The sequence below is a fragment of the Ipomoea triloba genome, chromosome 11 (genome assembly GCF_003576645.1).
Source record: "Ipomoea triloba cultivar NCNSP0323 chromosome 11, ASM357664v1".
Lineage (NCBI taxonomy): Eukaryota > Viridiplantae > Streptophyta > Magnoliopsida > Solanales > Convolvulaceae > Ipomoea > Ipomoea triloba.
Genome location: NC_044926.1, coordinates 15,376,282 through 15,390,041, shown reverse-complemented (window position 1 = coordinate 15,390,041; position 13,760 = coordinate 15,376,282). Strand labels below are relative to the sequence as shown.

The 13,760-nt window shown below is 41.1% G+C and overlaps 1 protein-coding gene across 1 annotated transcript; it reads right to left on the bottom strand.

Moving 5' to 3' along the window:
• Positions 1 to 33: 33 nt before the first annotated feature.
• On the bottom strand, positions 34 to 1,003 carry LOC115995979. Its single transcript, XM_031235122.1, has 2 exons — positions 839 to 1,003; positions 34 to 750 (listed from the first exon to the last, which is right to left on the bottom strand). Exons 1-2 carry the CDS (start codon positions 1,001 to 1,003, stop codon positions 34 to 36), a joined length of 882 nt encoding a protein of 293 aa, XP_031090982.1.
• Between the last annotated feature and the right edge of the window lie 12,757 nt (positions 1,004 to 13,760).

Below are 13,760 nucleotides of genomic sequence, written 5' to 3'. Positions count from 1 at the left end.
GCTCGGCGCGAGGCCAGCCCCCCTCCTCTTCTCTCAGCACTTTTTCTGCNTACGAGCTGCTCTTTGATCTCCTCTCGCAACTCCTATCCCGTATGGTGTGGGAAATTTCATGCATAGGTGCTCCATCGAGATTATCGCCTTCAGATCTTCCAGAGCTGGCCTCCCCAGTATGATGTTATGGGCACATGTGAGTTTCACAACAATGAACTCCATGTTTATCTTGGAGGTGTTGGGGCTCACGCCTATCTCTACCGGTAGTACCACGGATCTCTCCGTCTCTATTGAATCCCCCGTAAAACCAGAAAGTGGAGTCCGTACCTCTTTGAGTTGATTTCTGGGGAGTCCCAGTTTGGTGAAAGCGTCGTAGTACATCACGTTGACTGAGCTTCCGCTGTCTACGAGTATGCGATGCACGATGCTGTCGTTGATCTCCATCTTGATCACCAACGCATCTCGGTGAGGCAGTGGACCTTCTGGGAGGTCATCGTCAGAGAAGGTAATGGCTTCCCTCCTTTGCTTTTTTCCCTTTGGAAGGCTGACCACCTCACCTACATATAACTGGCGACTCCACTTCTTCCTTTCTGCTTGTGTATCTCCGCCTGCAGGACCTCCGCAGATGAAGTGTATGGTCTGCTTCTTGTGTTTCCTGGGCTCTTCTGTGTCTTTGTCAGAGAGATCTGTTACTGTAACTTGGTCGTGTTCCCTTTTCTTACCACTCGAGGATGACGGTTCGGAGCTGTCATCCTTCTTCTAAACATTTTTTGGTAAACTACGCGGAGGTTGCTACTGCCTGCTGGCTCGACTTTTGGCCCGGCTTTTGCTGGCCTGACCGTTTGACGAACTGTCTGAAGTATCCCCTCTGGATGAGCTCCTTAATCTGGCGTTTTAACATGTTGCATTCATCGGTATCGTGGCCCACCTGCCTATGGAATCTGCAATACTTGGATTGATCCGCATTTGGGGAGACTTTCATGCACTCCTGCGGAAATTGCACGATCCCCATGTCTTCGGCTTGATTTAGGATTACGCTAACTGGGTGAGTCAGCGGTGTCAGATGTCGCAACGGGATGAGGCGAGGTCGGTCATCTCTTCCCTTCTTTGAGGGTGGTTGGTTTGGTCGTGGTGCCTGGCTGGGTGGACCAGCTTTATCAGGTCGCCCACTCTTTCGTCCTTCCTCCTCATCCTTTTTCCTCCTGTCAGCCTCCTCCGCGTCTGCGTACATTTGTTTGTGGAAATCACCTGACCTTAGTGCTTGGATGAAGATGAGAATTGCTGCCTTCGAATCGAAGTCATATACGTTGTTGACTTCTTTTTTCCATTTGCTTAAGAAGTCTCGCAGGCTTTCTCCCTTATCCTGTTTTACCCCACCGAGATGTGAGAATGGTTTCTTATGTTGTATACTCCCTGGGAAATAAGACAAGAAACTTTTGGATAGCTCTGCAAAAGTTTGAATTGATCCGTCCGGAATTGTGTTAAACCAATCTTGAGCAGTTCCGTCCAAAGTGGACAAGAACGCTCTGCACATGATGGCATCGCTTGCCCCAATCATGACCATGGCTGCCTTGTATCTTGTCATATTGGTACGCGGATCTGAAGTGCCAGTGTAGGCCTTGATGGTGGGTAGTCGAAAGTCTTTTGGAAGAGGAACTTCCATTATGTCGGGAGAGAATGGAGCGGCCATTCTTACCTCCGGTTCTGGTGAGTGTTCTCTTGCTTCTACTTTCTTTTCCAAATCATCTATCTGTCTTTGGAGTTTTTCCACCAGGCCTTCTTGTGGTGTTTTGTGTCTAGTGGAGTGACGCGGAGCCAATCCACCAGATTCGCCCATCCTTTCTCCGGATGGTCGTTTGGTTACTGCCTTTCCTGCTTGGGCACGGGGACCTCTATTGGAGGACCCTTGCACCCCCAGCCGATCTCGGATAGATCTAGAAGCCGCCGGACGTTCTCGAACAGATCTGGAAACTGGTCGAGTTCCACTTTCCTGTCGTTGAGTTCTGTTTTGCCCTGGAGATTGCACTTCTTCCTCCAGAGGGGGTGGTGGCGGTAACATCTGGCCTTGCATTCCTGCGACTAGTTGGGCCATCGTTGCCGCCGCCTGTTGGATGACCTACGCTGCTACCTGAAGGTCCACCACCTGGGCGGGAGCAGCAGCTGGGAGGGGAGTATGGCCACCACTATGGTTGTTGTTGAGTTGGCTAGTGCGGCCACCACCATGGTTGTTGTTGAGTTGGGTACGGAGGTCACCTTCTCTGCGGTTATTGTTGTTAAGTTGGCTACGAAGGTCACCTCCACAGTTACTGTTGAGCTGCTCACGAAGATCACCCAAGGGGTGACCGTTGTTCACCTGACTAGGTGTATGCGAGCTGCTAGATCCAGATGCCATTGCTCGTGATGAGATGAACTGAGTGGTTTGAGATTTTTGTAAATTTAGCCTGAGATCTGATCTCGGCTCTCAATGAAAGCACCAATGACGGTAATAATGAGTTACCGGGTATGTAATCTGAGTATTATTGAAGTAAGATGGTACAGTGTTTGAGTGCAGTGCTCAGTGTACAAGTGAGTTTAGTATGTCTTTGTCTAAGTTCAATTGTCGTCCCCCCAACTACGTGGTTGTGAGTCCTTTTATTCCTTCCAGCTCAGTAACGGAGCATTGATGAGGAGTTGAACGTTTGAACGTTGGACATCAATACCTGAGGTGTTGAATGCTGAGGAGCTGAACGTCGGTCATCAATGCTGAGGAGTTGAACGTTGGCCATCAATGCTGAGGAGTTGGACCGTTGCGCATTGATGCTAAGGAGTGAGGTGTCTTGGTAGTTTGAACGGCAACTGTCTTGGTTATGACAACGGTTCCGGGTCGGGTACCCAATTACCCTGTCACCATGGATGATGTATCTTGTAGACTTGTACTGTTGCAAATTCAGATATAGTTTTGAACATCATTCTGTGATGCCTTCTTGTAGGCTTACTAGTGTAAATCTCATTTGATATGTGAACACAGGAAAGAACAGATGAGATCCAACTTCATTCACAATTCAATTCCATAAGGAAAACTTGTCTGAAACAGGATTCATACTACTTTATGCTATAAGAAGGTTATTGGTGTTAGAATCGAGTCAATTTATGATTGGAGTTTCAAACATCAATTGTTAGGTGTCACTTGTCCGTCAATCTCAACAGTAGAGTACATGAAGTTGGCATAGGGCAAAGTAGATTGAAACTTTCCCCAGCAACAATTAAATCGTTGTCCTCATCAATATTAACTGCTGCTGCTCTCCAACCAACGATTCTCCATCTCCAACTACCAACATGAAGAAAAAGAAATTATCAAACTTAATAATAATAATAATAATAATAATAATAATAATAATAATAATAATATTATTATTATTATTATTATTAAATTAATTAATTAATTAATAATAGGAATAAATTACTGTATGTTGGTTTTCAAAAAATAAATTACTGTATGTTGTAATTTGATTCCTATTAGCCCGTAGCGTTCCCCGGTGAAATGGATTATCGTATAGCAAACAACAGTAAATAAGAGAGATAAAATTCAAGGAAAGAAAATAGAGACAAAGTGATTGTAGAGGAAATTTTGTTCCAACAACCATCTTGAATAGAAAGAAGAGATACATTTATATAATACATTTGTAGCGGAAAGAAATAAATGATACACATAAATGTGACCGCTACAACTGTTACAAAATCTACTCATAATGTCCACATTATAATAATATTTATAACCAACGTCGTAGCGCGTTATATTAATTCACAATTAATCTGAAGACCAAACCAGACTAGACCAAACAACCATTTCTTCCCCTTCGTTCTCTCCTCTGCCCAGACCAAACCGCCACACCACCGCCGTCGTTCTCTACCCTTCCTTGCCGCCGCCACCGCACCATTGCCATCACCACTATCACAGCCGCCGCCCCAACACTTGCCGCCCCCCCCCCCCCCCCCCCCCCCCCCCCCCCCCCCCCCCCCCCCCCCCCCCCCCCCCCCCCCCCCCCCCCGTTGCTCGTCACCACACCTCGCCACTGCCGCCCAAGGTGTTCATTAAATTTTTAATTCATTTTTTAATTATTTGTTTATAAATTTCAAATTTTAGGATTATATTTTAAGTTTTCGGATTATATTTCAAATTTTAGAATTATATTTCGAATTTTAGGGTTATATTTCAAATTTTAGGATTATATTTTGAATTTTAGGATTATATTTCGAATTTTAAAAATTATTATGTATTTTAAGAATTTATGTTTTTATTTTTCGAATTATGTTTAATTTATTTCAATTTTTAAGACTTAATGTTAATGTAGTTGTTAAGAAGAAAAAGTGAAAAGTATATATATTTGAATTTCAAAATTGTGCGGGTACAGATCTCTATCTAGAAAATCCTCTGATTCTTCACTTGCTTTACTTGACTTGAAACTTTAACTGAAGGGCCTCCGGAAAGCGGCTTTGTTCTTCAAAGAAGGGCTTTGTTGCTTGATCTTCGTTGAAGGGCTTCCGGACTCAAATGGCTTGATCTTCAAGTTCGCTTTAACTTAGCTTGAACACTTGAATATTTGGTCTTCAATCAACTTTAGCTTGGCTTGATTTCTTCAATTCAGAGCTTCTTCAGTTCTTCAATTCCTCAAGTGTGTCTTTTAGAATGAATGAAGGGCTCTATTTATAGGGGGAATATGAGAGACTTTTGATGGGCTTCAAACTCTTCAATATTATCCTTATATTATCAATTAATATTTAGGATAAAATGAGTATTTATCTAGAATGTATTTAGCCACCATTGCATCCAAATTCATAATCTTATCACATATTCAAATTAAATAATTAATTTAAATATATGAATATCTTATCACATACTTAAATTAAATAATTAATTTAAATATATAAATATTTCCTGACGGGCCAAATATGGATCAGTCCATCTTTATAATTTGAGTCCATCGGCCATTAATTATATTCAATTTGGGCAATTGGGCCAATTTAATTGGACAATTTAATTAGTCCAAATAAATCAATAATCAGCCCAATTACATAAAAAATGAAGCCCATAACATACGAATCAGCCCATTTGTTGGCTTCAAATTTTCTGTGTCTACAAATTGCCCCCTCGAGACTTGCCGGGACATGCTGCTTGATGTACTTGGAGCGAGGAAGTCTCGAAATTAATTAAAGAGCGATCATATATGTTAGTGTATCTTCATTTTCCAGGAGCTAATTAAGCCCACAATAATTTTCAATCTTATTGGGCCTAATGCATCCAATTTCGAAGGCCATTTCAATTTTAAAATCCAATCAAGAAAATAGCCCAAAATCACAAGCCATTTCAATTTCAGAACCTTGCTCAAATTACTGCAGAATAAACTTTTCCTTGGACATGATTCTAGCTTCGCGATTGAACCTTGCGTCTCATCAAATTCTGAATCCCAATCAAACTCTAAATTCCAATTGAACCTTGAATTTAAATCTAAATCAAACTGTGAATCCTAACTCAAGTTGCGCTACCAAGAAACACCTATAATAAGGCATTCGGTCATCGCAAATTTTCACCGGTGGATCAAAGAACGACCAGCGCACGACAGGAATCAAGAACTGTGTTCAAAATTTTCGCACAAAGGCAATCTCGTTACTTCTTCGAATTCCCTTTGACAACCTTGCCTCTACTCTGGACTACTTCACCCCAATATCCTTCTGCCGAAAATCTCGTGCTCCAAACTGCTCTTACTGGAGTCTCGCCGAAGGGGATAGAGCATAGGAAAATTTGCCAGGGGACCCAAGTGCATGAATCCCAGCTCAAAGAGCGCACGGGAAATTTGCCACGGGACTCGAGTGCATGAATTCCTGCTCTCATAGTCCTCTTCCGCGGACATTCTGCTGCAATTTTTCTTTGGAATGGATCACCATTAATGTGTCTTCTCACCAGAGCGACTCGCTACAGCTATGGGTTACCGTCGGAGAAATCTGCTGTTGTCTGGGATTTTTTTTTTTTCTCGTCGGTCACTATCACCGGAGACGAAAGCCGTCACCCACCGCTGTTCAGGTGCATCTCCGTTCTCGTCGTTTTCGTCGACAAAGAAGAGAGAACCAGGCCACCAACAATGAACTTTGCTGTAGCTTCGCCGCCGAGAATAATCTACTGCCTCATTAGAATTTTGCGGATGCCAACCGGAATTTCTGTCATTGGATCTTGAGCAAGAAGGATACAGATTTGAAGGTCGCCGGTGGAAATGTTGAAACTTGGCCAACAAAGATACTGCCGAAGGTTCACATATGGTATTTGAGACTTTATTTGCTTCTAACAAGCTTTTGTTGATTTCTGTTTTACTTTGCTTTCGCTTCAATGCTTCTTAATATTTCCCTTTTGCAAGTTCCAACACCTGACAAGCAGCACATGGGTGTGGAGGAATTGATTTAAACATATGGCTTTGACTTTTCCTTGACTTAGGCTCTTTGCTTTTGCTTTAGCCTTGCTTTCTCAACATCTTGCTTGTGTGAAATTTTAATGTCTGACACGTGAATTTGAGAGGAATTGACTTAACTTCTTTACACATGGCTTATATTCACATGGCTCATACATGCACATATATGTGTTAACATAAGCGCATAGTCTACCATCTTCTAAGGATCGTACACAGTGTGCATAATTACTATGTATGCATATATGTTTATTTTCCCACTGCCTCATTACTTGTGTGGATCAGTGGATGTATACATGCATATAATAACATTGTAAGCCACTGGTTATGCTTGCAATTTCGTGTGCTGTATATATGTATAAAACATATATAAATCTAAGGCTTCCACCTTGAAAATCATAATATATGCATTGCTTGGCCATCCACTTTCCTTTATTTGCATGCCCCTGATATATAGTATACATAATCCATGTTTGCTTTCTCCCTAAAAGATTCAAACGAAATTTGAACATAGGAAATTCTGGACAGATTCATGCCTTCACTTCAACTTAAAATTCGACCCTTCAAATGTAGTATTCAAGCCTAGATGTCTTCATAAAAGTTATAGCTCTGTAAGTTAGCTTTTCAAGGACACCTAGATCGCCTCAATCGGATCAACATAGGCCGAGATATGACCAAAATACTAAACAGTGGTCAATCGCTGCGGGAATGCATGCTTTGACAATTCTCTTCCATTCCAAGACTTGCAATGCTTTCCATACTTCTCCTCTTCTTTTCCATGCCCATATTGCTTGTCTTGAATTATAATAAAATCACCATCTTGGAAACGAATTGGAGTTTTCTTTTGTTATGACTGAACTTAGACAATGAAATTTCTAAGCTGCCTACGTACTCCCATGAAGGAGATCAAGTCAAACGTAGTTCAAATAACCTTTTGAATGGTTAATGCCGTACACAGTTTAAACTCTTGCGGGCCAGGAGCTTACCGTACGCAGTTTAAACTCATGCGGGTCAGGAGTGTCTATGACTTGGGCTCACCCATAGACAAGTGAGATGTTTAGCAGTTTAACCACGTGCAACATTTTTGGTGGACTTCTTCTCATTCATCAAAGTATCATGGCCATGCGATCACCCTCCAATTCTTGGGTGCCTCCACATCTTTACCATTTTGATATGTTGCATAACTTGATTCCATATTTTCTTCATTTTCTTCTTGCATAGAAGTGTGCACAATAATCTTTGGCCGAATCTTTAAAACTTCGCCACACATAACATTGACATCGGCTTCTCGTCTCATACGAGAAGGAACTGCACTCTTGATTTCCTTTGATGGTTCTGTGCCAAGAGGGGACTTGGTATGCTTCTTAATGATAGCGACAGGTCCAAGCCTTTCATGCACAGATTTCCTCTCGACTTCCTTAGGACTTGCCCCCAACCTGTTAAAGACTGATTGTCGTGACTCCACCTTACCAATCCTGTCAAAAACAGATTGCTTCTTATCTCGACTTTGCTCCTCAATAGTAATGCAGTTACTTGCAGCTCGATTTATGAATATCTTCACGGGTTTTGGTGGAACATACCCCAACCCCTTACGTGTATGAACTTCCTGCTGTTTTGAAATTCCTTTGCCACCAGCTTCCGGGATAAGCCTTCCCAACCTTTGTGGCTCCTTAGGCTTGTAACCAGACTTGGCTAGGAGTTTATAAGCATTTGGATCAAAGCTTTCAGTGCGCTGCGTGGGTAGTATTTTGACTATCTTATCGCTGCTTCTATCTTCAAGCGACTCTTCTACTTGAGCTTTAAGCGCGTCAATCTTTGTAAGAGGAAAGACAAGTTCCTTGCTTGGTTGATGTTGCTCAACAACTTGTTTTCCCTTCCATTTTGGGTCAGGCGACGCATTGACTTCACTTTCATCAATCTCTTCTATGACAATTTGCTTCTTCATATAAAACTTTGCATCAGCAAAGTAAGACTCAGCTTCAGTGAATGGGCTTTCATCACCAACCACCTTCTCTACTACTCCATTTTTCTCATACATCAAACATTGATGCCACGAAGATGGAATCACCCCATTCTCGTGTATCCATGGTCGTCCCAGCAACAGGTTATATGATGGTCTTGCATCTATAATGTGACATAATATGCTTGAACTTAGCTTTCCAACTGTCAAATCAAGTCTAATGACACCCAATGCTCTTTGCCCCCCTTGATTAAATCCTTGAATCATCAGACGACTTTGGGTAAGATCATCTACAGAGAACCCAAGATCTTTCAAAGCTCGAAGCGATAAGATGTTGACAGCTGACCCTTGATCAATTAGAATTCTTTTAAGTTTCTTCTCACATGCATAGCCCTCAACAAACAATGGGCGATTATGAGGTATACCACCAAGTAGCAAATCTTCATCGCTGAATGTGATCTGTATACCACCAAGTAGCAAATCTTCATCGCTGAATGTGATCTCTATACCACCAAGTAGCAAATCTTCATCGCTGAATGTGATCTCGGCTGAATAGGAAGTAGCCTTATACATTTGAACTTTCTCCCCTTCGTCTTCTACATGTGACGACGAGCATTCTCCTGCTTCAATTGGCGCATCATTGGTGTTCAAACATGAACTAGACATACATACTTTTGCCAAATCAAACCCCTTCGGCATGTATTGAGCCAGCGTCATAGGGGTTTGTTGTTTGTTAACATCCTTCTTTATCTTTAACTTGTAGATAGGGCCTTTTGATGGACCCTTCTCAATCCATTTCTTTGTTACTTGCCTTGGCGATCTCACAGGGTTGACCACTTTCTTATGCTTCTTATGGGTAATAGTTACCCAGTCACTCCTCGAGATATCATCAACTTGTTGCAACTTTGCTTGAGCAGTATGCTTAACGACGAACGGGAGTGGACGCTTTCTTTCTCCTCGTCTCTCCTTTCCAGAATCTTCATCAAGAAGTGGAGCAAACCTTCCAAGCGATATCGTAATTTGATTTGTACTTGCAGTAGCATCAGCAAGTTCTATCTTTCCATTTCGAGCTAACGCCATGACTCTATCCTTGAAAACAAAGCACTTTTCAATAGGATGGCTAATGAGACGGTGATACTTGCAATAATTAGGGTCTTCAACTCTAGAAGCTTCCTCGGGACGCTTCATTTATGGTAACTCAATCAACTTTAGCTTAAGAAGCTCATCAAACATAGGGGAGACATCGGACTCCAGAAACGGGTACTGTTTCTCTTGTCTCTCCTCTATAGTCATCATCCTATTTCCACCTGGCGGACCATAAAATAGTCTTGGCTTGAGAGGTTCAGCTGCCTTAGTAAAAACTTTAATAGCTCGAGCCTTTGCATTCATTGCTTCTCCTCTTTCTTGCTTTGGAAAGGGTTTGCCCCCTTTCTTAAAATCTTGCTTCCCACTATCCTTCGAAGAGCTTGGTATGTTGAGCGCACTCAANATCTTCTTGAGTTTGGGGTTGTTTCCCAGAAGCTCGACTTGTTTCACCATTTCTCCCGCTTTCAACCTTCTCGCTGAGATCGTTGAGCTTCCTTTCTTGACTGTGAAGAAGCACACTCATTGCCTCGAGAGTTTTGGTGATATTTGCTATTTGCTCCTCCATCGAAGCTGCGTTCGTTGTCATAGCAGGCATGACTGTGTAGACATGAGTCCCTTCCGGTGATGGTTTCCATATAGGAGATGAGCTTCCACTGCTAGTAGTTCCTTTCGAGAGAATAGGAGAAAGACTTTCGCTTCGAGTAGCTTCATTTGAGGGAACAAGACTCTTGCTACCAACGGTCCCTGTTGTTGAGGATGAACCCCTATGTTTTTATGTTTTTATTTTTCGAATTATGTTTAATTTATTTCAATTTTTAAGACTTAATGTTAATGTAGTTGTTAAGAAGAAAAAGTGAAAAGTATATATATTTGAATTTCAAAATTGTGCGGGTACAGATCTCTATCTAGAAAATCCTCTGATTCTTCACTTGCTTTACTTGACTTGAAACTTTAACTGAAGGGCCTCCGGAAAGCGGCTTTGTTCTTCAAAGAAGGGCTTTGTTGCTTGATCTTCGTTGAAGGGCTTCCGGACTCAAATGGCTTGATCTTCAAGTTCGCTTTAACTTAGCTTGAACACTTGAATATTTGGTCTTCAATCAACTTTAGCTTGGCTTGATTTCTTCAATTCAGAGCTTCTTCAGTTCTTCAATTCCTCAAGTGTGTCTTTTAGAATGAATGAAGGGCTCTATTTATAGGGGGAATATGAGAGACTTTTGATGGGCTTCAAACTCTTCAATATTATCCTTATATTATCAATTAATATTTAGGATAAAATGAGTATTTATCTAGAATGTATTTAGCCACCATTGCATCCAAATTCATAATCTTATCACATATTCAAATTAAATAATTAATTTAAATATATGAATATCTTATCACATACTTAAATTAAATAATTAATTTAAATATATAAATATTTCCTGACGGGCCAAATATGGATCAGTCCATCTTTATAATTTGAGTCCATCGGCCATTAATTATATTCAATTTGGGCAATTGGGCCAATTTAATTGGACAATTTAATTAGTCCAAATAAATCAATAATCAGCTCAATTACATAAAAAATGAAGCCCATAACATACGAATCAGCCCATTTGTCGGCTTCAAATTTTCTGTGTCTACAGTAGTCTATAATGTTAGCTAAATAACAAGTTCGAACTCAACTTTAAATATGATTAAAATTTGAAATATATTAACAACTTTAAGTATGATTATTTTAAATTATTATTGTTGAATTTAGCATGTTTTAATATTTTATTGAATTGTAAATTATTTTGAGATTGTTTGAAATAGTATTGTTATGAATTAATATCGATTTAGTATATTAATTTATAAATAAAACTTGTAGGTGATTAGTTAGATTCGGGGTTTGTTTATCGACATGGATAACTCTTTGGTGAGACAAATTGTTTTTCTATTTATTTTCCTATAAATTAACTTTCGGCTTTCCCTTGTGTATTCGGTGATTGGCCACACCATGGTCTATATTTATTTATGTTTTCGGCTTTTACTTGTGGTCCAGCTTATTTGAGGTGGATGTACCCATTTGAACGGTACATAAAGTATTAAAAGGTTATGTGAGAAACCGTTTGTAGACACAGAAATTTTGAAGCCGACAAATGGGTTGATCCGTATGTTATGGGCTTCATTTTGATGTAATTGGGCTAGTTATTGATTTATTTGGATGAATTAAATTGTCCGATTAAATTGACCCAATTTTCCAAATTGAATATAATTGATGGCTAGTGGACTGATCCATGTTTGGCCCAGCAAGAGATATTTACATATTTGAATTAATTATTTAATTTAAGTATATGATAAATATTCATATATTTAAATTAATTATTTAATTTGAATATGTGATAAGATTATGAATTTGGATGCCATGATGGCTAGATACATTCTAGATAAATATTCATATTATCCTAAATATTATAAGGATAATATTGAAGAGTTTGGAGCCCAGTGAAAGTCTCTCATATTCTCCCCTATAAATAGAGCCATCATTTCACATCCTAAATCACACACTTGAGGAATTGAAGAACCTGAAGAAGCTCTGAATTGAAGAAATCAAGCCAAGCCAAGCCAAAGATGATTGAAGACCAAATATTCAAGTGTTCAAGCTAAGTTAAAGCGAACTGAAGATCAAGCCATTTGAGTCCGGAAGCCCTTCAACGAAGATCAAGCAACAAAGCCCTTCTTTGAAGAACAAAGTCGCATTCCGGAGGCTCTTCAGCCAAAGTTTCAAGTCAAGTAAAGCAAGTGAAGAATCAGAGGCTTCTAGATAGAGATCTTGTACCCGCGCACCTTTTGAAATTGAAATATATATACTTTTCATATTTTCTTGTTAACAGATTTTGGCATGCCCAGTGGGACATCTCTACCTCTCATCTCTTCACAAGTATCCAAATGGCATCAAGAAAGACTTACGCCCAAGCTACCGGCTCTAAGGCATCTTCTGTGGCCGGCTCCGACAGGCGCGAGGTGCAAGGTGCACTGACTCGAAGTCGAGTGAGGGACCTAGGGGTGGAGTTGAGCGAAACCCAAAGGATTGCTCGCAACGTCGTCCGAAGGCTTGGAGGCGTCCCCATCGGCTCAAAGAAAGTTACATATGATAGGGGTTCATCCTCAACAACAGAGACCGTTGGTAGCAAGAGTCCTACTCCCTCGAAAGAAGCTACTCGAAGCGAAAGTCCTTCCCCTGTTCCCTCAAAAGGAACTACTAGCAGTGGAAGCTCATCTCTTTTATGGAAACCATCATCGGAAGGGACTCATGTCTATACCGTCATGCCTGCTATGACAACGAACGCAGCTTCGATGGAGGAGCAAATAGCAAATATCACCAAAACTCTCGAGGCAATGAGTGTGCTTCTTCATGGGTGTGTAAACCTATTTACAAGCTTATGTATATCTATATCTCCTTGCGGGTGTGAATGGTGGTTGCTTAGCATTCTTTTGCTAATGGTTCTTTGTGTGTTTTCCAGGTATGGAGTAGTTATGCGAGAGCGCGCTAGAGCTTTCCTTATGAGGATGTTTAGCCTTAATTTACCTTGTTTAGACTTTGGTTTTGGCCTGTGTGCCTTGAGATATTACTAGTATACTCTGAATTAGTGGTTTGAGTACTTTCGATGATTGTGGATTATGTTTTGAGAATTTTATCTTGGTTTATATCTACGACAGCTTAGTCCGTTTTATGATTAGCCTATGCATCTAGGCTGTGTTATACCTAGATGTGGCATGATGCCCCTTAGGTTTTAAATCGCTTCCGCTATGTTTTCGTTTGATGGTTGAGATTGGCAGCTGTTGTGTTAAGCTTTAGCTATCTCAGCCGGTGTGAGGTTGGGGGTGTCACAGTTGGTATCAGAGCCTGTGTTGAGGTCTGAATAGAGATCCTAGGGTTGTAATCTGAGACTCTAGGACTTGATCAGTAGAAGTTAAGATGTTTAAGAGTTCTAAGATGTGTGAATTCTAGGCCGCGCGGTGAGGACTCGTTTACTTGCTTTGGTTATGCTTTGCAGATTGTTTGTTGTTTGCTTGCTGTGAGCTCGTTCTCACTTGCTTTCTTGCGTGTTTGGTTTAGACCGACCGCAGTGTTCTCTTCACCTTCTGTTAGTATTCTCCCTCTTCTGCATCATGCTACCGTCAAGGAAGCGGGAGGAAGCCCCAGGCGCGGGAGGAGGAATGCTGGATCGCCTCAAGAAGCTGAAGGCGGCCGACGCTGGAACGGCAAGGACTTCAGGAGGCAGCAGCTCGTGTAGCAGGGGAGTGACTCTCCTTGGCTTCGAGAG